Below are 26,908 nucleotides of genomic sequence, written 5' to 3'. Positions count from 1 at the left end.
GAAAGTATGGAAGGTCAGACCTTGTCATACCAGGAGCTGTGAATTGCTTTTGCCACACATTAATCCTACACATATGTCTCTGTTTGAGCTCATTCATCTTATAGACACTTTGTACATTTGTGGAAATGTGCCACAGGTTTATTAGAAAAATGTTTTATATCTAGCATTTTTGCTTTTCCATCTTAATGAATGCCTTTGCTAAAAGCTAATTGTGTCTACTGGATGATAGCTAGAGGAAAGAGGCTGATGTGGTGTAGGAGGGGTGGGATTCCTGGTCTATAGTAATAGGGGTCACCACCACTAGGCACCCTACAACCTGAAATAGAAGTTGTCTCTTTGGGGACCAGGTCTGTTGAGAAAGTTAATCCAGAGGGTCAGGAGGGAAAACAGCTGGGTTCTTTGACTTCCTTTCCTGTCACTCTCCCTAGGGGTGAAAAGTCTCACCAGAGACTGAATAAAATGAGACTATAAGGGGGAAATATTCATCTGGAAAAAAACCCCTCTCAATGGCTATAAACTGGCTGTAGATCAATCGTGGTCTGTTTTCTGAAGCCCCAAGGCTACTCTAAATGTCTTCATGACTATCCAGAGATATGATTTGAACCCAGTTGGGTTTGACCCAGCTTTTGGCAATATGGTATGATGGAAAGGACTTGAAGTCCCCAAATCCAAAGGAACTGGAATTTGATGAGAACTAGATTCTCAATTGAAGGCTCTGACATTTAATAGTTATATAACCATAGATAAATAACAAACCTTTGTTTAACCTGTTTCCTCATCTGTAAATTGAAGACTGTAGTACTATCTCCTCCCCAGAACTACTGTGAAAAAAGGGTCCTGAAACCCTACTCTAATACTTAAAGGATTTGTAATTTCTTCAGTGTATATAACACTCTCAAAAAGTGCTGTTTACAACCTCTCTTTATCTCAGCATCTGATCTTCATGAATATCATCACATGATGATCAACCTTCTGGTGATTTATCTTTTTAAACTTAGCCTGACAGTTCCTCAGTTGACAGATGCTTCCAGTCTATTGCATGACCTGTACTTAGTACCTTTCCAACTTGAAGGATTTTCACTTTTTTTTCCCATAGCCTTTGAGAACTCAGTTACCTCTGTACCACAATGCTGCACCACAATAGAGTTTTAATGAAAGACTCCCCATTTATAGTAAGACAAAAAGTCAGATTCCTTAGTTTGAATTTCATGGTGATGAGACCTTTATTTAAACATCCTCTGTTGATTACAATTTTCATTGTGTTGTGATCAGTGAAGGACCTGTTTAAGATTTCTGCTGAGGTTACTATGAAATGACGTTTGGGGGTAGGAGTATTATGTCAGGTGTGTCTGTAGATCCATATTTGTAAGATTTTCTGGATTTAAATGAGAAGACCTGATGAAATTCCCTATCAAAACTTCATTCCTTTTAGTGATTCATTACTTTTATACACTTTCACATATGACTTTGTTTTATATTTATCTCTCTACATGCTTTATCCTCCCTTCTAGGAAGTCAACCCTTTAAGAGCAGGGATCCAGCCTTCCTCTTTTTTAATAGCCTTCCTCTTTTTTAATAGCCTTCAAAGTACCAAGCATTAGGTTTCATAACTAGTAGATCTTCAATAAGCCTTTTTTGAACTGAGTAGGATTCATCCAAGGGGCTGCATGAAAGAAGTGACTCAAACGAAATATCCTCAGGTCTGGAGTTATGATGACATGGTGTCAATCACCCAGGCTAAGAGCTGTTAACACTGGGGAAATGCTTCCTGTAGCCCATTTTCCGCAGTTCCTTGTAAACATAAATCACCAGATCAGGAAACAATTTCTGAAAATACTGGGAAGGTTCTCCAATTCTTGACTTCATACTGAAATGAAAAATAATATGTTCAATAGGTTTGCTCCAGGGTATTTAGTTCTCCATTTTAACATTTACAAATCTGACAGCTCACGCATTCCTCAAGAAAATCTTCTTTAATTTCTGTGACACAAAAACTTTCTTACCTCTCTGATCCTCTCAGCAAAGCAGGACTACAGCTAGGACTTTCCTTATTTTATAGATAAGAAAGATATACCAGCTTAAGTAGAAAGTGACTTAGAAAGTGTTGGAGGTGGGATTCAAATTCAGATCTCTGCTAATTGCAAGTCCTAACTCCACTGCACCATGCTGACCTCTTTGGAGGGACACTAGAAGTGGGGCTTTCTCATTCAGAGGACCAGAGGTGAGGACTGGACTTATAGAATAACAGAATGTGAAGTGGAAGGAACTTTGAGCTTGTATCATCCCACCATCTGATTTTATGAATGAGGAAGGTGAGGTCTAGGAAGATGAAAAGACTTTAGTGTGCTTTCTTTGAGGCTTCTACGTGGGGCCACAGTGTATAGAGTTCTGGGTATGGAGTCAGAATGATCTGAGTTCAAATCTGACCTCAGACACTTATTAAGTTCATGACCCTGGGCAAATCATTAACTCCCTACCTGAGAGTCTTAGTGTAGTTTTAAGTTTTAATATATATATATATGTATACATATACATACACACATATGTACTCATGTGTATGTAATACATAAATGTCTGTAGGTATTAATGCTTGAAATTACACTTACTTTGGGGGTGTACCTACATACTCATACAGACACACACACATGTATGCATATATATATGCATGGGTGTACTTATGAATGTATATATGTGTGTATATATATGTGCATGTATACTTATGTGTACATGTGTGCATAAATGTTTCTCCCAAGACCCAGTTCCACATTGCCAACTGCCTATTGGACATTCCCAAATGGATGCCTGCAGGCATTTCAAATTCAATATGTCTAAAATGGAACTCATTATTTTCCCCTATTCCCAAACCCACCCCTCTTCCCAATTTTTCTGTTCTGTCAAGAATATCACTATCCTTCTGGTAACACAGTCACCACCTGGGAATCATTCCCAACTCTTCATTTTCCCTCATCCTTCATAGTCACTTTCCCCCCCCACATCTGGTCAATGCTGCTTTCACATCATCTCTCATATCTATCTCCTTTCCTTTGTCTACTCACATGATCACCTACATAATTCAAGACCTCACTACCTCTTGCCTAGAATATTGTAAAAGCTTCCTTGACTCCAGACTTTCCACTCTCCAATCCTTCATACATACCATGACTAAGGATGTGATAGTCACTTTTATTCTGCCCAGTCAGACCATATCATATTAAGTTCTGGGCACTATATTTTAGGAAAGACTTTGATAAATTGGACAATGTCTAGAATAGGGCAACCAGGATAGAGAAAGGTCCTGAGATCATGCCACATGAGGACGGGTTCAAAGAACTGGGGATGAGAAATCTGAGTGGAGATATGATTGTTGACTTCAACTATCTGAAGAACTGTGAGATTAGACAAATTCTGCTTGATCCCTAAAAGTAGAACCAGGTGCAATGGATGAAGGCTATAAAGAGGCATAACTGATGCAGTGTAAGGAAAGTCTTCTTAAAAACAAAAACTATTCAAAAATAAAATGGGCTGGCCTGGATGGAAATGGATTCCCCTTCATTGAACGTCTATAAGCAGTAACTGTACTGGCCACTTGACAGAGATGCTGTAGGTAAGATTCCTGTTTAGGTATCGATTGGGCTAGATGACCTCTGAGGTTCCTTCTAACTCTTCAACACTAGCTTTGTGGAATTGAAATAGTAATAGTTGAGAGACTAGAACCCAGGTCTTTCAACTCGCATTTTGGACTCTTTCCACTAAGCCATGCTTCTAATTATCAAACTATTATTCTACTGCTTATTCATCAGTGTAGAAAACAGGAGAGACTCTCATCTAAAACTATCCCCAGTTCTAGCTATATGCCATAATGTCCTATCCAAAGTAAAGAACATATAAAAGGCTACCCTTGCCTTATGGAAATTTTAATCTGCTACAACGACATTAAAAGTTCAGAATTTTCTTTATTTCTTAATAGTGAGTTTTTAAACTGTCTTTTCTTCTCTACTTACAGCAATTTAAAGACTACTGTCATTCCAAGGGTAGCAAAAACTAGAAAAGATATTGTAACCACCTTGTGTGCACATTAGCAACAAGTCTTTCAGGATGATCAGAAAAGACTAAGTTCTTCTCTGAAAGAGTTTTCCTTACTTATTGTCTGCCCCTCAAACACCATTTCAGTCAGTGAACTGGAAACGAATGTACAATTCGATGAAACTTTTTGTTTCATCCAAGGATTCAGGTGTTAAAAGAGCACTCACTCTTTATTTTTTTCTTCTTCAACGTGTTCACCCATATTCCGGATGAATTTCAGTAAGTCTCCAACAGTGTTCCGGTAGTATTTTTTAGATTTTTTGTAAAATGAATTCATTTTTTTCATGACATCCTCATCAATCTGAAAAAAAAAATCATAAGTCATCATGACATGAGAACTGCTTATCTTCAAGGCAAGTAATCATGGGCAGTGCACTAAGCTTTAAGTCAGAATACCTGGATTCAAGTCTTGGATGTGCTCTTATTGGCCATATTACCTTGAGTAAGTCATTTAAACTCTATGGCCTGGGGGATTCCTCATCTGTAAAAATGAGGACAGTGATGCTCTCACTCCCTGAGACACTGGGCTCTCATATAAATGGAAGAAATCCTCTACATACAGTAAAAGTGCCTTGTAGAACAAAAGGGACAAATAAAGGGTCCATAGAGAAGTTCATTATTACCATTACTACTATTCTGACTTCCATCCTCTCCCAAATTCCCCTGATATCTTGAAGCTAGAAATAATGATTCTTTGAAAAAAAAAAACCTGTACCCCCAAACAGAATAAGACAAACTGGGTCTGTCAATGCATATCTGATTATATAATGTGGTCCTCTTTGAAAACAAAGGACAAACCATAACATGTGTATTTCTAAATTTGTCAAGTCAACAAACCACTTCTTTCTGGGCCCGCATTTTCTCAACTATAAATTGATACAGTTGAACTAGATCTTTTCCAACTCTATACCTCAATCCAGGAAAGTATGTACAGTGTCATGGTAGAAAGAAGGAAGGTATGAACAAGTCACTGAGATCAGCCAGATGTAGTGAGCTCTCATCAGTCATAGTAAAATGGAAGGCAGGTTTTGAAGACCATGTCTGAACCTCCAGAGATGTTAGGGAACTCCCTGCTTTTGCCTCCCCCTTCTCTCATCTCTACCATATGTTTAAGATAGAGATTACAGTAAAAAAAAAAAAAACAACAACACTCTGATAATGTTTCCATCTTGGAAATGGATTCAATGCAAGGACAATGAGAACTCCCGGTGTTAAATGATGTAATGGAAAGAATACTATGTATGAAGTCGGAAAACTTGAGCTCAGCATCTTCTCTCATTTGCTGGTTGCATGAATTTGGACAAGACATTCAACTGAAGTCCTCTGTGCCTCAGTTTTCTAATCTGCACAATTCAGCTAATATTTGTAATAACTATTCACAGGATTATTATGATGATTGTATGATATAATTTATTTAAAATATAATATATATATATATAAAATCATTGCACTTTTAGAAAAACTAGGTATATTCTGGGGCATAAAAACCTCATAAACAAATGCAGAAAGATAAAGATATTAAACACATACTCTCCTGATTATAATGCAGTAAAAGTCATATTAAAGGACCTTTGAAGAAAGAATTAAAAATTAAATGGAGATTAAATAATTTAATCCTAAAGAACTAGAGGATCAAAAAAAACCATAGAAGCAATAGATAATTTTGTAAAGGTAAATGAGACAATATATCAAAACTTTTAGAATGCAGTCAAAGGACTCCTGAGGGAAAATTTTTTTAGCACTAAACAGTTCTACTAATAAAAAAGGAAAAATAGATCAATGAATTGGGCATACAACCATAAAACAGAAAAGCAACAAATAAAAAACTAAATACAAAAATAGACATTCTGAGAATCAAAGAAAAGATAAAAAAGAAACTTTTTTTAAAAAAACCATCAAATTGATATAAACGAGAGCTGTTTTTTTTTTAAACTACTAAAATAGTTGTTCAGTTGTTCTTCAGTCACGTGTGATTCTTCATGAAAACCTCATTTGAGGTTTTCTTGGCAGAGGTATTGGAGTGGCTTGTCATTTCCTTCTCTAGCTCATTTTATAGATGAGGGAACTGAGTTAAGTGACTTGCCCAGGGTCATATCGCTAGTAAGTGTCTGAGGTCACATAAGAACTCAGGAAGATGAATCTTCCTGATTCCAGGCCCGGCACTCTATCCACTGTGCCATCCAGCAGAAAAACAAATTTCCAAAAGCAAAAATGAAAAAAGAAGAATTCACAACAGATGAAGAAGAAATAAAAAAAATCATTAGAAACATTTCTTGCCCAATTATATGCCAATAAAAATGAGAAATGAAACAGATGATATTTTTGCAAAAATTATAAAATGTCTATGTAAATAGAAAATTTAAATAAAGCAATAAATTTCTCGGAAGAAGAAATTGAACAATGTATAAATGAACCACCAAAGGAAAAAAACCACAGGACCAGATGGATTTGTAAATGAATTCTATGACACATTTAAAGAACAATTAACTCCAATTTTACAATTGGGAACAGGGAAATAGGGAAACATGGATTTCTATTAAATTATCCCTATGAGAAAACTATGGTCCTCATACCTAAACCAAAGAAAGACAAAACAAATAAAGAGAAATATAGACCAATATCTTTGATGAATATCAACACAAATTGAATCAAACATTAGCAAAAATGCTACAGCCATAAGTTAAAAATATTATACTCCATAACCAGCTTAGATTTATAGCAAGATTGTAAGACTGGTTTAATGTTAGAAAAACTATAAACAAAATGGACATAAACAAAAAGAATAAAAAAATAAAAATCACATGATCAACTTAATAGATGTAGAAAAGACTTCCAACAAAATGCAAGATCTTTTTATGTTAGAAACACTAGAAAGAATAGGAAGAAATGGCCCTTCTTAATGTTGTAAACAGTATCTATCTAAAACCAGGAATTAGAATTTATCTGTAATAGAGAAATATTTGAGAACTTTCCAATAAATTAAAGGGTAAAGCAGGGGCTTCCACTATCACTATTACTTGATATAGTTATAGAAATGATATTATATCAACAAAATGATAAAAATATCGAGGGAATAAGTGTAGGCAAAGAAGAGACAAAATTATTGCCTTTTGCAGATGATATGATTATTTAGTGATTCAACTAAAAATTAATAGAAATAACAACTTCAGTAGAGCAACAGAACATACAATAAACTCACAAAAACTATCCACAATTACAGAATTCCCCAGAAAGAAATAGGGAGAGAAAATTCCATTAAAAATAGCTCTGTAAAGTTTAAAATATTTAAAAGTCTTCACCTACCAAGACATGTTAGAGAAATTATATGATTATGGCTACTTTTCACAGTTATAGTAAGGCAGAACATTTTTGACCAAACAAGGGAAAGAAAAGACAACATTACATAAAATTGGAAACTTTTTACCCAAAAAAGAACAATGAAATACGAATTAGAAGAGAAATACCTAACTAGAGAGGAAAAATTCTTTGTAGCATATTTCTCTAATAAACATCTAATATCCAAGATATATATCAAATTAATACAAATACATAAGAACAGGCATTATTCCCCAATAGCTAAGTGGTCAAAAGATGTGAAGAGGTAATTTTCAAATGAAGAAATGCAAGCTATCAACAATTATATAATTTAGTTCCAAATCACTAATAATAGCAGAACTGGAAATTAAAATAACTCTGAAATTCTACCTCAGAGCCATCAGGTTCTCAGATGATCAAAAAGAAAAATGGCAATTGTTGTGGAAGGGCAGACACAATGATGCACTGTTGGTAAATCTCTGAAGTGGTCCAACCATTCTGGAAATTAATTTGGAATTATATCCAAAAAAATATATCACTGAACTGTACATACCCCCTTGATCCAGTGATACCTTTGCTAGGCTTATTCTTCAAAAAAGATTAAAGATACAGGTAAGAATCTCTAGGTACAAAAAATATTGATTAAGTTTTTTGTTCTAGCAAAGAACTGGAAACAAAGTGGGAGAAAAATTGGGGGATAGCAGAATAAAATATGGTATATAATTGTCAAGATAGGAAAAAGGGTTCGGGACTGTACCTGTGATTTCATTGGTATAGGGAACTCTCAGGTAACAAAACTCTCTTTACCAATGCAGGTCAGTATCTTCTCTGAAATTTTTATTAGAAGGTTCCCTAGAGCACTGAAAATTTAAGTAATTTACTCAAGGTCACACAACCAAATATGTCAGAGATGCAGCTTGAACAGGTTCTTTCTCCACTAAGTAATGGAATATAATTGTGCCATATAAAATGACAAAAAGGACAAATTCAGAAAAACTTGGGAAGAATTACATAAACTGATGCAAACTAGAAGAATAATTTATACAATGACTACAACATTGTAAAAGAAAACAACTTTGAAAGATTTAAGACCTCTGATCAACACAATGACCAATCATGTCTGCAGAAGACTAATGAGAAAGAATGCTTCCAATTTGTCAATGGAAATTCATCTTGTCTGACTCTATTGGTTACAAGGAAAGTATTTTTGGGGGGGAAGAAGGAATATTATGGGACACTGGGAAGTAGTGGTACTAAAAAAGGAGAAAAAATGCCAATGAAAGTTTTTTAAATACACAGATGAGTGAAGAAGGAAGTTCAGAAGGGAATATAAACTCACTTGGCTCATCTTTCATATATCGTGCCCTGTTCCCTGAGGCTCTTCTGTAGGTTTTTCTCTCTATACTCTCTCATCAGTTCCTCCAGGTTCAATTATCATCTCTAGACAAATGACTCACAGATTCAGACCCACTCACCCTGAGCATCAATTCCACATCACCAATTGCCAGATGGACATTTCAAACTGAATATCCCAGAGTCAGCTGAATATCTCAAGCTCAGCATTCCAAAACTGAATTTGTCTTTTCCCTCAAACCCTCCCCTTTTCCAGATTTCACTGTTTCTGTCAAAGGCAACACCATCTTTCCGGTCTCCCAAGTTGGTAGCCTTGCAGCATTCTTGACTCTCCCTCACCCCATATACTATTTATTTGTTAAATCTCACTGTTTCTAACTCCAAAAGAATCTCTCAGATTTAATCCCTTTCCTCCACTCACACAGCTACCAGTTTAGTTCAGGCCCTAGATAAATGCAAAGGCTTCCTAATTGGTCACCCAACCTCAAATCTCTTCCCACTCTAGTCCATCCTATGCACTGCTTCCAAAGGAATTTTTCTTAAATGTAAATATCTTATGCTACTGCTATACTCTAACTCCAATGGCTTATTATCTCTAAGTTAAAATATAACCTCTATTTGTCTTTTAAAAAGCCTTTCACATCCTGGCCCCCACTTATCTTTCCCACCTTATTGTACGTTACAACCCATCCCATACTCTGTGATGCAGTCAAACTACCCTTCTTTTTTTTTTTTGCCACATATGACATTCTATCTTCTATCTCCATATTTTGACCCTAGTCAACCAACATTCTTGGAATACCCTCCCATTGTGGGAATAGAGTGAACCACATTGACTCCAACTTGTGACTCGGTTCTGGAGCTAGCTCAGTTCTTTTTCTATTTAATTATAGGACTAATCAAATTTCTGTCTTGTGAGAAAACTTTATTGCATTGTAACCTAGCCCTGCATGACTGGGAAGCTGGACCATCCCCACCTGCTGTTTGTTGCTGTTCAGTCATTTCAATTGTGTCTGACTTTTCATAATCCGATGGACCTCTGCCCATGAGTTTTTAATGGAAAAGATACTAGAATGGTCTGCCATTTCCCTCCCCAGTTGCAAACAAGTTGAGTGCCTTGCCCAAGATCAGACAGATAGTGACTGATTGAGGCTGGATTTGAAGTCAGGTCTTCTTGCCTCTAAGCCTAGTGTCCTATCCACTGTGCCACCTAGCTACCCTATCTGCCACTTAGACTAAGGACTATGGTTATGCTGACCAGAAACCCAGTCAGATCCAAAGATTGATGTAAGGCGTTTTCTCACAATTATACATCTCAAGCTACCCATATGACTTATCTGAAAACTGGTCCCAGACTGGTAAATCAGTTATTATTTCCATGTTCTTTTGAGTGAATACAGATACTTGGGGGATACTTGGGGGAATCAGGACACCTCTTTTACTGATATCAGGGAATGGTACCTACTGACTCCCCCTCCAAACTCAGAAAGTCCTTAGTCTTTCCTCCGCTTAGAAATCAGATTACTTAACGTTGTATCCTGATTGTTCTCCTTTTAAATCATTGGTTCATCCAATTAATTATGATTAACTATTTTTAATACATAAAAAATCTGCCTCACTCTGTATTCTGGGTCTTTGGACTGAATGGGGAGTCCATTGCCCCATATATTATACCTGGCTTGCTAATAAATGGTAGAGCTCCCATTGTTTGTTTCCTCAGTTATCCATGTACCACACCAACCTTACTGCCTTCTCGTAGAGTTCCTCTTTTCTTTTAAGATTCAACTCAAGCACCATCTTCTACATGATGTCTTTCCTCGTTCTCTCAATTACCAGTGTCCTCCTTCCCAAACTACCTTATATTTGAAAACTTTGTACTTATTTATATTTATTCACTTTTTAATCATGCTATAAATATGTTCATCTCTCATTAGAATGTAAACTCCTTGTGAATAGGAATTGTTTCATCCTTCGTACTTGTATCTCTAGAACCTAATACAATTCCTGCCTTACAGTAGATATTTAATAGATGCTCATTGATTGGTTGTAAATGACGGTCAAATTCATAATTTTTTTCAAGTACTTCAAATATTTATTATTTAAATGTGATTTAATATTCTTCCTAGGGCTCTTTGAACTTCCCTGTGCACTTGTAATTATTTTGTATGATAATTATTTGTGTAGCTCTCACATCTCACTGCTAGAACGTAAGTTCCATGAGGTTAAGCACTATTATTTGAACCTTATAGCTCCCTCTTGTGCCTAGCACAATGTTCTGAAAACAGCAAACATTTAATAAATGCTTACTTAACTTGTTGAGACCCAGCTCTCTTCTTCTCAATGGTCAACAGATTTTTAAATCCCCCTCCTGAGATTCTATAGAAGCAGCTAAGTGGCACAATGTGAATAGAATAGGACTTGAAGTCAAGAAGATCTAAGGTCAAATTCAGCTTTAGGCACTTACTATATGACCCTGGGCAAGTCACTAAACCCTGTTTGCCTCAGTTTCTCATCTGTAAAATGAGCTGGAGAAGGAAATGGCCAACCACTCTAGTATCTTTGCCAAGAAACCCCCAATGGGGTCACAAAGAGTTAGACATAACTGAAATGAATGAACCAAAACAACAAAATGGTAACAACCATAGTTGGCAGTCTCATTACCACAAAGCCTATTGGACTACATTGATCTTACCTTTCCCCTCCAATTTTTAAAAGCCGTAGAACTGTTGAGTTCCTGGAGGATTTTGCTATGACTGTTTCCTACTTTGATGTCAGATTCATTCCCCACATCTCGAAGGAACCTGTAACGCCTGAAAGATGACAAAATTACAATAGTTCCCTGTCACTTCCTCCTTTCCCATCAAGGTATAAATGTTCAGTTTGTTCATTTATGATCTGTACTTTCACTTACATTTTGCAGTTCCAGAAGAAAGGATGAGAGAGCATCTCACTTAGCTGGTTCTGGCATTCTTCTCCAGGTCTAAGCAGGTTTTGCACGAGATCTTTAATTTCCTCATTTATGCAAGCTTCAATGACCTCAGTGTCACTTTGGGATTCAATTTTTGAAAACGGGTTTTTCCCCATCTGCACCACGTACAGAACTAGCCTTCCAAGAGCCTAGAAAGAATCAAATAAATCCATGAGCTTATATTTATTGAGCTAGACTTACTCTCTGCAAGTCACTCCAATAGATAGGAGAGATGCAAAGATGAATAGGACAAAGCCCTTGCCTTCCAGGTAAGCACAACCTAGCTGGAGAAATAAGGCAGGCATTTATACATGAAAAGGCAATGAAGTAACCACTCAAGGCAGTCCCTACTAAGAGCCCAGTGAGTGATATAGACAACAAGTAGTGTAGGGATTCAAAAATAGATCACCATGAGCTAGGGGGGGTCAGGGAAGGCTTACTGGAGAAGATAGAACTTGAGTTGGGTCTTGAAGGATGAACTGGAATTATAGTCATCCCTTCCATGTCACAACTTTCCCCAATGGGGTTTTGATATATCTCGGGTTGGCATAAGAAATAAAATGGGAATTTGGGGATATTTTTGTGGAAGCTGCAGATAACACATGAAAGCTAGCAGATGACACAGAGCCTATGACCAAATAATTAACCCAAAATTTACAAATTTTGCCTTTTACAAAAAGGAAAAAGAAAAAAATTCAGACCTTCTCTGGTATGAAGGGAGGGCCAAAAAATTTTACATGGATTTTCCAGATTGCAGGAGGGGGCACACCCCAATACCCCAACACCATGATGTCGTAGAAAGAATATGTATCAGTAAAAATGTCTAAGCAAAAATGTACTATTTCCTATTCTGACTGTAGATTTCTTTCTTGGTGAATGCCATTCCCACCCTTTATCTGCTTTCTTTTATGTGTTCCCTTCCCCTCTAGAAGGAAGCTCCTTGAGGGCAAGAATTGTCTTTTTGCTTATATTTGCATTCCCAGCATTCATTACGGTGACTGACACGTACTAAATACTTAATAAACACTTGTTGATTTGATGGTGGTGATTGGCATATAGACAGCTGGCACAGAGCAGGCTTTGCCAAAAGAAGGTTGGGTACACATGAAGGTAGGTAACTAACTCAGTCAAGGTCTGACTAGAAAAGATCAGGGTAAGTGACTGGTTTCAAAGAAAATCAAATATTTAAGGGCAAGTTTCTGTCAAGACCTAGACCAAAGGCACATTTTAGAAGCCTAATCCTAGTCCTGGAGAGGGGTAGGAAAAGATACTGGGATGAGGAAAAAACAGAGACCATTCTCAATAAGCCAAAAGAGATGAATCCTTGAGTACTCCTCTTTCTTCCACCACAACCCCCCCATAGGGAGTTTCCAACACTGCCTTCTCTCCAAAAAAGACATTGCATTAACCTAGACCATTAGCAAGAAGTTTTGAATGGAAGATTCCATACCTACGGACTATGAGAAAAATAGACCAAAGACGACAGACCTAGCTCTTTAAAACTAGACAAATCACCTCAGGAACTAATCAAAAAGACCTAAATATATTCTGAATAAAAGGGACTCATGTACAAGCTGGGCAGGTAGGTGCAGTGTACCAGGCCTCGAGTTAGGAAGACTCATCTTCCTGAATTCAAATCTGGCCTTAAACATTTAATGGCTGTGTGACCCTGGGCAAGTCACTTAACCTTGTTTGCCTAGTTTCCTCATCTGTAAAATAAGCTAGAGAAGGAAAAAGCAAAGCAATCCAGTATCTTTGCCAAGAAAATCTTAAATGGGGTCAAAAAGAGAGACACAATTGAAACGACTGAACAACAACACTCACCAATTTGCATTGAAGTCAAAAGCTCTGTCTGGATTCGTCCATGGAAATTTCTTTTTCTGAGAGACTTCTGCCTAGTCCATAAGCCAAAAGGCTCCATATATCTTTGTCTGGTCTCCAACACTGGTTCCTGTCCTGATTCTTCCGGCTTGTCTCAGTTGTGATCCCCATCCGTACCAACCATGGCCATGATCTGGTCCCTGCTGGTAACTCAGACTGATTTAACCCTTCCACTCCCAATCAACCACTCCTTAGCAACATCCAGTAAGTATCCAAGCCCTTTCTGAACCCCAGCTCGCTGACAAAAAGACACAGGACAGCCCAACTCAGAGCAGGTCCAAATAATGCAATAGGTCAGGGAAAGAAATAGAAGGGTACTAGTCCAAGAGACAAGAGAAAAATCTAACCAGAAACGTTCTGTGGTGATGGGAAACCTACTGCTCTGAAAGCATTTGAGTTTCATAGATACATGGACCGTGAAAGCTAAAAGGGTTGTATCCAATACTGAAGGGCTGGAGGAGGGACTGGAATTGTTCTCTTTGGCCCAGGAAAGGAGAGAAGTAAATTTTTGATTTGATGTTCATACTATTGTCACTTAGTCTACCTGTCTCTTGTCTCTCCCTTCACCACTCCATTTTCCACAGATTCATCAAAATCAGTTTCCTAAAACAGGTCTGTCCATAACACTCCCCTGTTCATTAAATCTGAGTTCCCTATTACCTCTTGATCAGATACAAACTCTTCCATTGTGTATTTTAAGCCCTTTACAACCTAGTATCAGCCCACCTTTATAGGTTTATGCATCACTCCCCATCTTGAACTCTCTGGTCCAGTTAGATGGGATTTGTTGTTTCTCACATGTGATGCTCCATACATTTGCATAGAGCATTCTCCAAGTATAGAAGGCACACCTATCTCACCCTTCTCCCTTTTAGGACTCATATCTGCCTTCAAAGCTCAGTGCAAGTACTGCCTCCTACATGAGGCCTTTCTTGATTTCCACCCTTCCTCCCCAACTGTGCCCTCTCCCCCAAAATATTTACTATATTTATACACCATATTCATACAAGTTTCTCCTGATAGAATATAAGTTTCCTGAGGGCAGGGACTATTTAATTTTTGTCTTTGTATCCCCAACACCTAGCACCATATCTAATACATAGGACAGACTCTTAATACACGCTTGTTGATTGACTGACTGACTGACTGATTGATATAAGGAAAATTTCCACAACATTTAGAGCTAAACAAAAGTAGAACAAGCTGCCTTGGCGTAATGCCAATCAACACAGCACACCTGAGGGCAGCTGCTGTGAATATATTTAGGGTTGAAACACACAGTATAATAAATGCTCTATTCAAAATTAGACCTTATTCAAGAAGCTAAAGCATTCACAATTCATAACTTATTATCAGGGTGGTCTCATGGCCTTAAACAAAATATATCATTCAGTATATGATATAACACTCAGTATATAACATGGCACACAGCACATATCATTGCATTTAGTATATAACAAAACATGGCATTCCCTACCACCTTACACTTGTTTATACAAACAGGGGATCCTAGGCCAGGGTCTTCCCTAGCACAATATATCCTCAGAGGCAGCAGAAAGCACAACATATTCCACCCTTAGGTCACAGTAGGTTGCAATCCCCTCAATCCAAACAGTCCAAGTAAAGTCCTCGTGGGGGTGTTTATCTAATGAGCCAAAGGGTCCAGGTTCTAACACTGCTCCAGCCCCCGCTTCCAAGTTCTGAGGGATGGTTGGGTGACAAAGCCAACAGGGTAGGGCCTGGAGAGTTACGGCACTTCCCTCCAGCCCACCACAGACAATTCCACCCCCTGAGTCCCAACTCATCCCAGGGGGATGTAGCAAGAAAGCACTCTCACTGCTCTTGCTCTGCTGCAAAGCCTCCATCTGGACTCAGGGTTGATTTCTGAGCTCCAAGCTTCCTCCTCCTGCAGTGATCAAACGCTCTGGCTCCTTCCTGGGTTCCCATGAAGGCAGCTCTCGGCTCCTGCTCCACATCTCACCCCACAGGAGGAGGGACTGCTCCATTCCAAGTTCTTCTTGCTCCTGCCTGGGTCCAGGCACCTGTCCTGGCCCCAGGGACTCCCAATTGGGGGCCAGTCTATTCCATTCAAGCTCTGTCTCTGACCACAGCTTTGGCTCAAAGAAGTTCAAAACAAACTTCTCCCCTGACTCCTTTGTTATCTCTAATGGGAAACAAAAGATAACTATCCCAGTCTCACTAAAATCCACACTTTCCTTTAATCTGTTACTAGTTTCTCTTTCCTTCTTTTCTCTTGCCCCGGGGCACTGCCAACTCAATTCACTTTCACATCCTGGACACTCCTTGATAACAGCTTTTTAAAAGGGGCTTAAGCTAAGTGTCCTTCCCATGGGCCAGTCCCCCTCCAGTGAGTTTCCAAGAGTTCCCCTCCTCTGCTAAGCAATTTCCTGATGCTTGGTGAGTTCCACCGCTACCAGCCCTCTCGTGCTCAAGTTTCTTTTTAAGCTGGTCCTTCTCTCATTTTTCTTCTTTCACCCTCTCAACGCTCTCTATTTATACAATTTTTCTTGGCATCTGATTGGCTCAGCATGTATAAACATTTCCAGAGGCATGAGAGCCAACATGTGCAGTGCTGAAACTCAACAACTGATTGTTATCGCTGTGAGTTAAGCCTGGGAAACTGAAATCCAAAAAATAATTTAAAAAAACTCCTACCTCTCTTGCCCTTACATTTGGAACGAAATTTTCTTTCACCAGAAAATTTTCTGGCTATCTCTGTGCCATGATTCCTGTACCTACAGCTTCCTACACCAAAAAATTGGACAAGATAACCTCTGAGGTACCACCCAAATCAGAGGTTTTAATGTAACTGTGGTCTTAGAGTCATCTAGTCCAAGTTCATTTTATTACAGATGAGGAAACTGAGGCTCAGGTATGTTCGGTGACTTGTCTAGTGGAGAAAGGAAAGGGGGGACACATTTATTAAGCACGTAGAACAGGCACTGTGCTAATTACTTTGCAAATATTATTTTCTTAGTGCCAGGGTCACATAAGTACTAAGTATCAGAATACAGATTCAAACCCAGGTCTTATGACTCCAAATTCCGGGGGTTTTCCACTATCAGGAACATAGCTGCATAAAAGTTTTTATTTTTTTCCATGAAAAAAATCTAGTTATCTTTCATTTTTACATTGTTCTTTTTTTTTACAACTGACTTGGCTTGCAGCTCTACCTCACGTAAATCCAAATCATGAATGAGTCAAGTCATCATTGGTCCTCTTCAAAGATGAAGAACAAATGACAGGAAACTCAGGAAAACTGCTCCACTATTTAAAGTGGTCCTTTTCCGAAAAAAAATTTGATGTGAATCCACATCAAATCAACAGACCGACTTCACAATATACAGATTCTCACAATATTGATACTGACAGGGGGACAGATGCTCCCAAGAAAGATCAGCTGAAGCTCAAGTCAGCAGTATTGGGGACAAAAATCAATTTCTTAATTCACAATAAACAAATATAAAAGCATCACAAATTGTTTTTGCTTCTTCACTTTTTTTTTTTCATTTTAGTAAACGTAGGAAAGCTAGATGGTGAAGAGGATAGAGTACCTGGCCTGGAGTCAGGAAGACTCATCTTCCTGTGTTGAAATCTGGTTTCAGACACTTAACTAGTTGTGTGACCCTGGACAAGTCACTTAACCCCATTTGCCTCAGTCACCTCATCGGTAAAATGAGCCAGAGAAGGAAATGGCCAACTCCTCCACTATCTTTGCAAGGGGACCCCAAATGGGGTCATAAAGAGTCAGACACAACTGAAACAACTCAACAGCAACAACGGCTAACGGGAAAGAAGGCAACTTTATTTTTGTTCCCTTCTTTGCACTTAGGTTGGGGGAGGGATGTAAAACCAAAATTGCAGAATTTTAGAGTTAAAAAAGGCACCGGTGGCCATCTGATCCAAAGCATCCATGAAGGGAATGCCTACTGGAAAATATCAGGCAAGAAGTCCATGGCACCTAGAACTGAACACTAGGAATATTATTTGATCAGGACACAGTCCGAATAAACTATGAATGAATGAATAGCTAGATGGAGAGATGAATGGATGCAAGGAGGAAAGGATAAAAAAGCACTTAGTAAGCACTAGTTTAGGGCAGAGTAGAAAAGCAAGTAATAATACCCTTTCTTTAAAATAATTTCCATTAATTATGCCCAAAGAGCTATAAAAATGTGCATACCCTTTGACCCAGCAATACTGCTTCTAGGGCAGTATCCCAAAGAGATTATAAAAATGGAAAAGGACCCACATGTACAAAAATATTTATAGTTGCTCTTTTTGTGGTGGCCAAGAACTGTTAATTGAGGGAATGCCCATCAATTGGGGAATGGCTGAACCAGTTGTGGTATATGAATGTAATGGAATACCATTGTGCTATAAGAAATGATGAACAGACAGACTTTAGAACATGCTGGAAAGACTTATATGAACTGATGCTGAGTGAAGTGAGCAGAACCAGGAGAACATTGCTCATAGAAACAGCCATAGTGTGCAAGGACTGATTTTGATAGACAGCTCTTCTCAGTAATACAAGGACCTAAAACAATTCCAAAGGACTCATGATGGAAAGTGCCATCTGCATCCAGAGAAAGAACTATGGATTTGGAATGCAGAGCAAAGCAGACTATTTTCTTTTTTGTTTTATTTTGTTTTTCTTTCTCATGCTTTCTCCACTTTGTTATAGTTCTTCTATGCAACATGATTAATGTGAAAATGTATTTGATTGGAAGGTATGTGTAGAACCCATATTAGATTGCATGCCATCTTGGGAAAGGAGGGGGGAGGAAGGGAGAGAAAATTTAAAAATTATGGAAGTGAATGTTGAAAACTAAAAATAAATAAATTGAGGGGAAAAGGAAAAAAAAGAAAAAGTGAAGGAAAACCAAAAAATAAAATAATTTCCATTAATAAAGTCCTACCTATTACAGATGTAGAACCCTTTGACAGTACCAAGGATTATAGTATCAAAAAGTGCATTCTCTGGGTCTTCAGGAACTATGACTTCAATCAAACTTTTATGGCTTCCTTTAAGTCCCAATTAAAATCTCACCTTCTACAGGAAGCTTCTCTAACCCCTCTTAATTCCAGTCCCTTCCCTCTATCAATTATTTCCTATTTATCCTGTGTGCAGCTTGCTTTATACATATTTGTTTGCATGTTGCCTCCTCCAGTAGATTATAATCTCCTTGGGCTCAGTAATTATTCTTTACCTCTTTTTATATTCCAGCACTTAGCACAGTGCCTGGAACACAGTAGGTATTTAATAAATGTTTATTGATTGACTGATTGGTGTGACTTCAAGGCCTTTCACCGTTGTGGTTGCCCTGTTCTATATGTTTTCCAGATTATCAACATCCTTCCTAACATGATTAAAATGAGATGATTCTCCAACACTAGATGGGAAACTAAGATATTGAAAGAAAGTGTGGGGGCAAAGGTGGGGGGAGGTCAGAAGTGGAGAGAGGGAGAGAGTATTTAGATAAAAGAAGAAACATAAATGTGATTCAGCATAAAAGGAACATACCTTTAGATCGTCTTTAATTTTCTGCCGACCTTCATCCAACTTTTCACTCTTATCAAAATCTGCCAAACAAATTTCCCCTTTAGAATCTGACAGAGAAAGGTGAGAAATCATTAAGTGAAATAGAAACTCCTCATCCCCCCTTGGATTTACTTAACAAACTCATACTGTTGCATACTAATGCAATTTTTCTGAAGAAACTATACATATTTCTGAAGAAGACACTAATAATACCTCACATTTATCAAGTGTTTTGTCCTTTTCAAAGCACCTTCACGTATTTAACTGCCTAGCCCACTCACAACAGACAGGTACTTGTCTTTCTAGTAGTGGGCAGGGATTTGCAGTAAGGCATCCACATGCTTCCCTACATGACCAAGAATGCACATTGACAAGACACTAGGTGCTCCCGAAAAGCTAAATTCATCTGGTTCAGATGAGTTACAACCTAGGGTTCTGGAAGAGATGGAGAATATAATTGTTTAGCCCACTGTCAGTGATTTTTGAAAGATCACAGAGTGAGGATAAAGTTCTGCAAGACAGGAAAAGGGCAAATCTTGTCCCTGTTTTCAAAAGAGGAAAGAACATGGAGTCTTCAAAATACAGACTAGGGAGGTAACTTGCTATTCCTGGCAAAAGTCCAGGACATATTATTAAAGAGATGGTTTATAAACATTTAGAAGGGGAAGCTGTGATCAGTAAGAGTCAGTACAATTATGTGAAAACATTATTTTAGTGAACATGTCTTAAGACTTTGAAAAAGTTTTAGACATTCCAAAAATTAGTAAGCAAAAGTAGAGGTACTATGGAATTTGGGTAAATTTAATTTAATCCAATATATATTTACTTAGAAAAGATCTCCCACATGCATGGGACCAAAGGTCATGCTTTAGAAATGGAAGTGGGGAAGGATGCCCATCACAATGGGGAATGACTAAACATATGGTATATGTATGGTATATGTCCTTTCTAGGATGAAATCCTTCACCCATTCTGTTCTCTTTCTCGTTTTTCATGTAGTGATGTCAACAAAAGCAGTATCATTATTCACATAATATATCTAGTATGTTAAGGTTTAGAGAGTAAGTTGATGAGCATGGGCATAGTTTCCATTTTGCAGATGAGTAAACTAAGGCTAAGAAATATATCTTGCCCATGGGTATATAACTAACCCAATCCAAAAAGCATGTATTAATGCAAGAAATTGTGCTAGGTACTAGAATGGAGGTTTTAACTTGAGGTCTATGGATAATTTCCGAGAATGTATGAACTTGGATGGGGAAAAAGAATTGTGTCTTTATTTTTACTACCCTCTAACTGAAATTTAACATTTTCTTCAATTATGAGTTTTTAAAAAATATGATTCTGAGATGGAGTCCATAGGCTTCATCCCAAAGGGGTCTATGCCATAAAAAAAACTCCACACCTAGAAATATGAAGACATTATGAAAAACAAAACATCCCAATCGACCATCTGATTAATAGGAGAGTGACAGAAAGCCTCGTATTTCTATGTGTAACCCATTACACAATACCTCCCCAAGCTCTGGGTTTACATAGACTAGGTTCAATCTTGGGGGTTCACCCAAAAGCATCAGTTTCCCTTTAGCTCCTTTCCCCTAGTGGGTACTTTGGAAAGTAGTCTACTTCAGGAAAATCTTATCTAAAAAGTATTGGAATGCTATCTTTGATGATGGCAGTAAAATAGATATAAGCCTGAAAGCAAAGAAAGTTTTCTCTCTTCCCCTTCCCCTTTTGAAATGGCAAACTTTAGGAGTTAGGACTTTCTGTGGCTGGTAGGTTCTCAGTCATGGGACTAAGAGTTACCAGGCCATGTGATCTGAACTTCAGGATAGCTTAAGAAGACTAATGTAATTCCCTTCTATTTCATTTTTATATGCATATTTTATGTATGTGTATGTGTGTATGTTTTTATTTTGGTCTGAATTCCTCATACTAAGAAGTTATCTGAAAAATTGCTATATGGAATTTAACCTAAAATTTTCTCCAGAGTAAGCTATGAATATTTTAACTGCATCACAAAATACCTATGGAGCTCTGTTTCCAAGGAGAAATCTCTATGTTTTGAGTGTCATCTAGCAAGATCCTCAGGTTTAGAAGTCCTGCTCTGCTAGAGAATTTTGGGGAGGAACCTGGACATATAATTAAATCCATTTCTAGAACACTATAAAATAGTCTATGTTCCCTTGGCAGTCAACCAGTCAGTCTGGGAGAAAGGAACCCAGAATAGCAGAAGAAATTGGCCTAGAACGAAGAATTTGTTGTAGATACCCTTCAAAATCTCCATCAGCCACCAAAAATTGACTGTAGGCCTTTGGTGTGTGTAATGGTATGTTAAAAAGAAAACTAAACGATTTTATTTTTAAGTTCCCTAAACTTCAATGGCTGAGTTAGGGACTCACCTATCAAGATATTCCCTGGGTGCAGGTCCTGGTGGGTATAGTTGCATCTGTGGAGTTCTTGCACTGCCTTAAATAAGGACGTGAGAATGTTTTGGAAGTTCTCGTTCTTCAAGGCTGCTTCTCCTTGATCAGTCAGATGTTCCTCCAGAGTCTTCTCGCAAAGAGCAAAGCACAAATACAAACAGCCCTTTTGGCTCTCCCTCCCATAAAATGTCACCAAGTTGTTATTCTCCTGACAATGGTGGATGCAGTTAATTTCTTGCTGAGCCCGTTGACTTTCTTCTAGGAATCGCTTCACAGCTGCCTCTTTCCCATCATAGAACCCCAGATATACACCACCTTCAGAAGTTTCTGCAATCTTGTACTCTTCTTGAATGAAAATCTTGAGTTTCCCAATCATGGGACGGTATATTCTATAGAGATTCCTCAGGCAGCTCTGCCATCGTTGGCTCTTTGGCTCATAGACCTTAGAAGGAGCAGGGCAATTCTCACGGGCTCCATAATCTCGAAGAAGCTTGACCATATTCTGGTTGTAGTTCCTCTGAGCCGTCTTAATGAGCTCTTCACAGTCTACTGTAGCTCCATTTTTACACAGCAACTGGACAATGTCAATCTGATCCTTCTGGACAGCGGTTAGAAGAGCTGTGTTGCCATCACTGTCTGTATCATTGATATCTATTCCATCATGTTCCAGCATCATCTGTACTAACTCAACATCCTCCTTCTCTACTGCCAAAATTAAAGGTGTTTTCCCTTTTTCTCCCCTCACATTGACATCAGCTCTGTACTCTAGCAGTAAGTGTATGATCTGCTTCACTTTCTTGTTCTTAGGATTCAGAAGACTATGAACCAAAGCATTTCTGCCCCTGTTGTCACAGGCATTCACATCTGCCTGCATCTCTTTAAGAAGGATTTTCACTGCATTGACGTGACCTTGTTCAGCTGCATCCATGAGGGCTGTGTTCCCCCCTTTGCGCAGTTTCTTTTGTTCCTCACTAGTTTGTCGCCCCAAATTCACTTGTGCCCCATTTTCATACAGGAACTCTAAAGCTTCCACATGACCGTACCAGGCAGCTTCCATAAATGCTGTGAACCCATGGTTATCATATTCATTGATGTCTGCTCCCTTAGAAAGAAAAAGTTTCAGGAGCTCCACATTTCCCACAATCCCAGCTACAATGAAGGGAGTGGCGCCATTGTCCTTCTTGATATGAGGATCGGCACCTTTCTCTAGTAAAAACTGGACAATGTCCTTGTTGCCTTCTTTCACAGCATTATGCAGTGGAGTCCAGCCACCCTCCACTTTGACATTTACATCATCTCCTCCTTCTAACCGCTGTTGGACCAACTCAATGTTACCTTCCTTAACAGCTTGAATCAAAGGAGAATATTCCATCTTGGGGGAAGATGAAGATGTGGGTCTCTGCTAGGAGTTGCTATTATTGGCCTCTATGAATGTCAATGTCATATGATAATGCTATATCATCCGATTCTCTTTGCCTTAGAGAAGAAGAAAGTACATCTCCTTTGGACCTGATTCAGAAGTGAAACTTTGAGTCTTCAGCTGGAGAAGATGAGGATTGTCTTGTAATGAACAACATTCTCTGGGCCTTTTATTTCTCCATCTAATAAAGAATAATTTTGTCAGTTAACCAGATAAGCCACATTAAAAACAAGTTTTTCTACCCATTCCACATAATGGTGGCTATCGTATACCACCCCCCATCTCTCCAACCTTCCTCAAGAAGTTGTGCACTTAGCTGCCTTGATACTAGAGAACTTCAGCTTCTATATTAGTGTTTCCTCAAACTCTCTAATCTTCACCTAAGAAATATCTTGATAGGCGAGTCCCCAACTCGGTCATTGATGTTTAAGGAGTTTAAAAAATGAGATAGCTTTGCTTTATTTATAACATACCTTCATTTATAACATACCTTCAAAGGTTCTATAGTCAATTTTTTATAATCTGGCAATTCCTCAATCTCCTTAAATGTCACAATCTACTCCTTCCTGGCACCTGAACCACACCTCTTTGTACAAGAATATTTTGTGTGTGTGTGTGTGTTGACAGATATTTTTGTGGTGGAAAAGATTTGGAAGTTGAGGGGATGTTGATCAATTGAGGAATGACTGAACAAGTTGTGGCATGTGATTGTAATGGAATACTATTGTGCTGTCAGGAATGGTGAGCAAGATGATTTCAGAAAAACCTAGAAAGACTTACATAAACTGATGCCAAGTGAATTGAGCAGAACCAGGAGAACATTGCATACAGTAACAGCAATGTAGTATAATGATCAATTATGAAAGGCTTAGCTATTCTCAGCAATACAACAATTCAAGACAATTCCAAAGGACTCAGGATGAAAAATGCTATCCTCCTCCAAAGATAGATCTGTTGGAATCTGAATGCAGATTGAAGCATACTATTTTTTTCTTTATTTTTTATGATGGTGGGGGAGGGTTTTTCTGTGTTTTCTTTCACAAAATAACTATTATGGAAATGTTTTGCATGATTACACATGTATAACCTATACCAAATTGCTTATCATCTTAGGGACGGAGAAGGGAGGGAGGGAGAGAATTTGGAACTCAAATTTTTTTAAATGAATGTTTAAAATTGTTTTTACATGTAACTGGGAAAAATAAAATATTATTCAATTTTTTAAAAATTCCTGTCTATGTTCACTGCCCCTACTTCCTTTTCTCTGACTCCTTAACCCTTTGCAATCTGACTTCCAAACTCACCAACTCAACTATTTGCTGTCTCCAAAGCTGTCAGTGATAATCATGCCTGGCATTAATAATAATGGCTAGCATTCATACAGTGCTTTAAGATTTAAAAAGCCTTTTTAAAGGGCAGACAGATGGTGCAGAGGATAGAGCTCCAGCCTCACATACTTGACACTAGCTGTGTGACCCTGGGCAAGCCCCTTAACTTTAATTGCCATGCCAAAAAAAAAATCCTTTTTAAAAAATATCCGCTTTTCTTTTTTTAGGTGGGCATTCTCATTAGATCTATACATCAGTTCTGGAAGTAGGTGCTATTAATATCCCCATTTTATAGATGAGGAAGCTGAGGCCAAGAAACTTAAATGACTTGCCCAAGGTCACACAGCTACCAAGTGTCTGATGCAGGATTTGAATTCAGATTTTCCTGACTACAAATCCATCACCCTATCTCCTGTGCCACCTGTTTGCTTCATGTCTTAATTGTTAAATCTGATCATCCCTTTTCAATATCCATCCTTCTAGATCTATCTGCTATATCTGACATTAGGAACTACCATCTTCTCCTGGGCTTTCTAGACACCACTCTTTCTCCTCCTACCAATCTACCTGCTTTCTTCTCAGTTCCTCCATTGCTGGTTCATCATCCAGATCACACTCCCTATAAGTGGCTACTACGCAAGACTCTGCCTTAAATCCCCTGCTATAGTCTCTCTCAGTGACCTCATCCACTCCCACTGGTTTAATTGTCATATGTACAATAATAACTAATAAATCTGTATGTGCAGCCCCAGTCTCTTCCCCATGCTTCCATCCCACATCACCAATTGCCTATTAAACATTGCAAACTGGATATCCTAAGGGCATAAACTCAACATGGCCAAAAAAAGATCCTATCATCTTCCCACCAAACCTCCCTCTCTTCCGGGCATCACTCTTTCTTTCAAAAATACTGCTACTTTTCTAGTTTCTTGGATCCATAACCTTGGTATTATCCTCAACTCATCACTCTTCATCACTCGATGGGTCCAGTCTCTTGCATCCAAGCCCTCCTCTCCACTCCCACAGCTACCACTTTAGTTTAAGGCCCTCACTATTTCTTGCCTATATTATTACAATGATAGTCTCCCTGCCTCAAGAGACTCCCCATTTCAGCCCATCCTCTTCATTGCTGCAAAAATAATTTTACTTAAACATAAATCTGATCATGTGACCCTCAAATCACCTCGCCTCTGTTTGCCTCCGTTTCCTCAACTGTAAAATGGGGATTCACAAAGCACCTACTTTCCGGAGTTGCTGTACTAGTTAAATGAAAAACATATACATATATATGTATGTGTGTGTATACATGTACATATGTATATATGTATATATTTAAGTTTAAATATATATATATATACATACATAGAGAAAGAGAGAGAAACAGATGTTAAAAAAGGTTTTTAACCTTAAAATACTGCATAAATGCTAGCCATAATTATAAATACCAGGCATGACTATCACTGATAACTTTGGAGAGAGCAGTTTCAATGGAGAGATAGGAGTTAGTAAACGAGGAAAAAAGTAGAGTAAATGTAGACTGGAAAGTTAGCTGAGAAAAGGAGAACTGATACAGGATCATAGAGGGAGGGATCTACCAAAGTTAGTTAAGTCTAATTACGTATGGTCATCAAATTGTCAGAGACTAGAGGAAAGGAGCAGAGAAGATGGTGCCAAAGAATTTTAAAATAATAAAGGGGAAAAAGATTTCCTGCTAAATGGCGTCAATTTTCTCAATAAAGTGGGAGGTGGGATCCTCAACTGAAAGGGGAAGGGGGGAGGAGGTGTAGGAGGAGAGAAAAAAAGGTTTGGAAGAGCTTCTGCGGGGAGAAAGGTAGAAAATCAGCTAGAGAAGAATAAAGAATACAAGTATTTGTCGCTGCAGTGAGAACCCACTTGGCAGTGGATAACACTTGACAGTTTCTTCAACTATAAACTAGGACACCTGTGTCACCTAAACACATACTCAGCCCACCCCACCCCCACTCCCACGACTCTCTTGCCTTTCATGATAAAACTCACTGAGCCAACAGTTTTCTAGACTCCCCACTCTGGAACTGGGAGTGGAAAGTGCCATAATAAGAACGAAAGGAAAGGAAAGGAAAGAGGGAAGGAAAAGAAAGAAATGCCTGCCCGGACCGTTTCTTGCTTTCAGTTTCATTTCTCTCTAGGAAGTAGTTTCTTTGCTAGATCCGCAGTACCTGGTCGAAAGAACTGCCCTAATGGTTTTAACTACTGATCAACACGGAGCGGAGCCCACTCCGAGCCTGGCTTTGTCCCGCTCTGGCCTCTCGGTATCATTCCCAGGCTGTGGTCCAGCAAGCAAAATGTTTACCAAAGAGACCGTTTCTAGAGCTCTCAGCCCCACCTTCCTCCTCTTGTCCACACCTTACCTTCCGATCCCCTAATTCTGGCTCAGATCCTCCTGCCAACGTCTCTCTTGCATGGGGTCTCCCAAACTCACTGGCGGCATTTGGTGATAGCTCCTTTCCTGGAAGACGGGACCGCTTCAGTGCATCCAACCAAGTAAATGAAGTCTCTGGTGCTTTTCTATGTGTAACGTCACCGAGC

The 26,908-nt window shown here is 38.5% G+C and overlaps 1 protein-coding gene across 2 annotated transcripts; it reads right to left on the bottom strand.

Annotated features, from left to right (window-relative positions):
• Positions 1-1,198: 1,198 nt before the first annotated feature.
• Positions 1,199-26,908, bottom strand: RNASEL (ribonuclease L). 2 transcript variants are annotated; one of them, XM_072648461.1, is made up of 7 exons: positions 26,731-26,908; positions 21,569-23,193; positions 19,149-19,234; positions 11,663-11,868; positions 11,444-11,561; positions 4,251-4,384; positions 1,199-1,867 (listed from the first exon to the last, which is right to left on the bottom strand). In XM_072648461.1, exons 2-7 carry the CDS (start codon positions 22,962-22,964, stop codon positions 1,738-1,740), a joined length of 2,070 nt encoding a protein of 689 aa, XP_072504562.1. In that variant the 5' UTR covers positions 22,965-23,193; positions 26,731-26,908; the 3' UTR covers positions 1,199-1,737. The 2 variants fall into 2 exon arrangements, with proteins under 2 accessions (XP_072504562.1, XP_072504563.1); XM_072648462.1 differs by having other exon boundaries at positions 19,149-19,207; positions 26,731-26,900.

The sequence above is a fragment of the Notamacropus eugenii genome, chromosome 2 (genome assembly GCF_028372415.1).
Source record: "Notamacropus eugenii isolate mMacEug1 chromosome 2, mMacEug1.pri_v2, whole genome shotgun sequence".
NCBI classification, from domain to species: Eukaryota; Metazoa; Chordata; class Mammalia; order Diprotodontia; family Macropodidae; genus Notamacropus; species Notamacropus eugenii.
This window is presented reverse-complemented; position numbering and strand designations above follow the sequence as displayed.